Source organism: Neopelma chrysocephalum, unplaced genomic scaffold (genome assembly GCF_003984885.1).
Source record: "Neopelma chrysocephalum unplaced genomic scaffold, ASM398488v2 Primary Assembly neopelma1_95804, whole genome shotgun sequence".
Lineage (NCBI taxonomy): Eukaryota > Metazoa > Chordata > Aves > Passeriformes > Pipridae > Neopelma > Neopelma chrysocephalum.
In genome coordinates this window covers 6121-6593 of record NW_020924465.1, presented here as the reverse complement: position 1 = coordinate 6593, position 473 = coordinate 6121, and the positions used below count along the sequence as shown (strand labels likewise).

The 473-nt window shown below is 43.3% G+C and overlaps 1 protein-coding gene across 1 annotated transcript in view; it reads right to left on the bottom strand.

Moving 5' to 3' along the window:
• Positions 1–52: 52 nt before the first annotated feature.
• Positions 53–473, bottom strand: part of LOC113981000 (proteasome subunit beta type-5-like) — a 1711-nt gene continuing 1290 nt past the window's right edge. The window contains exon 2 of the mRNA XM_027708233.1: positions 53–88. Within this exon, the coding sequence (XP_027564034.1) occupies positions 53–88 (36 nt within the window). The remainder of the gene's footprint in view (positions 89–473) is intronic.

Sequence of the window (473 nt, the reverse complement as noted above, 5' to 3'; positions counted from 1 at the left end):
GAGAAAAGGGGATAAAATGGGGAGAAAAAGGGCTAAAACGGGGCCAGGGGGGTCAGGAGTCCACGGCCACTGTGACACCGTGGGGGGACTAAAGGAGGGAGAAAATAGGATAAAAATTATATAAAATGGGATAAAACTCAGAGAAAAGGGGATAAAATGAGGAGAAATGGGGGTAAAAGTGGGTAAAATGGGGAGAAAAGGGGGTAAAAACGCAATAAAAGGGGAGAAAAGGGGGGAAAATGGGGATAAAACTGGGATAAAATGGGAGAAAAGTGGGAGAAAAGGGGATAAAACTGCAATAAAAGGGGATAAAAGTGGGAGAAAAGGGGGAGAAATGGGGAGAAAAGGGGGTAAAAGTGGGAGAAAATGGAAAAAAGGGGAGAAAAGGGGGTAAAAGGGGATAAAATTGGGAGAAAAGAGGATAAAAGGGGATAAAACTGCAATAAAAGGGGATAAAAGTGAGAGAAAAGGGG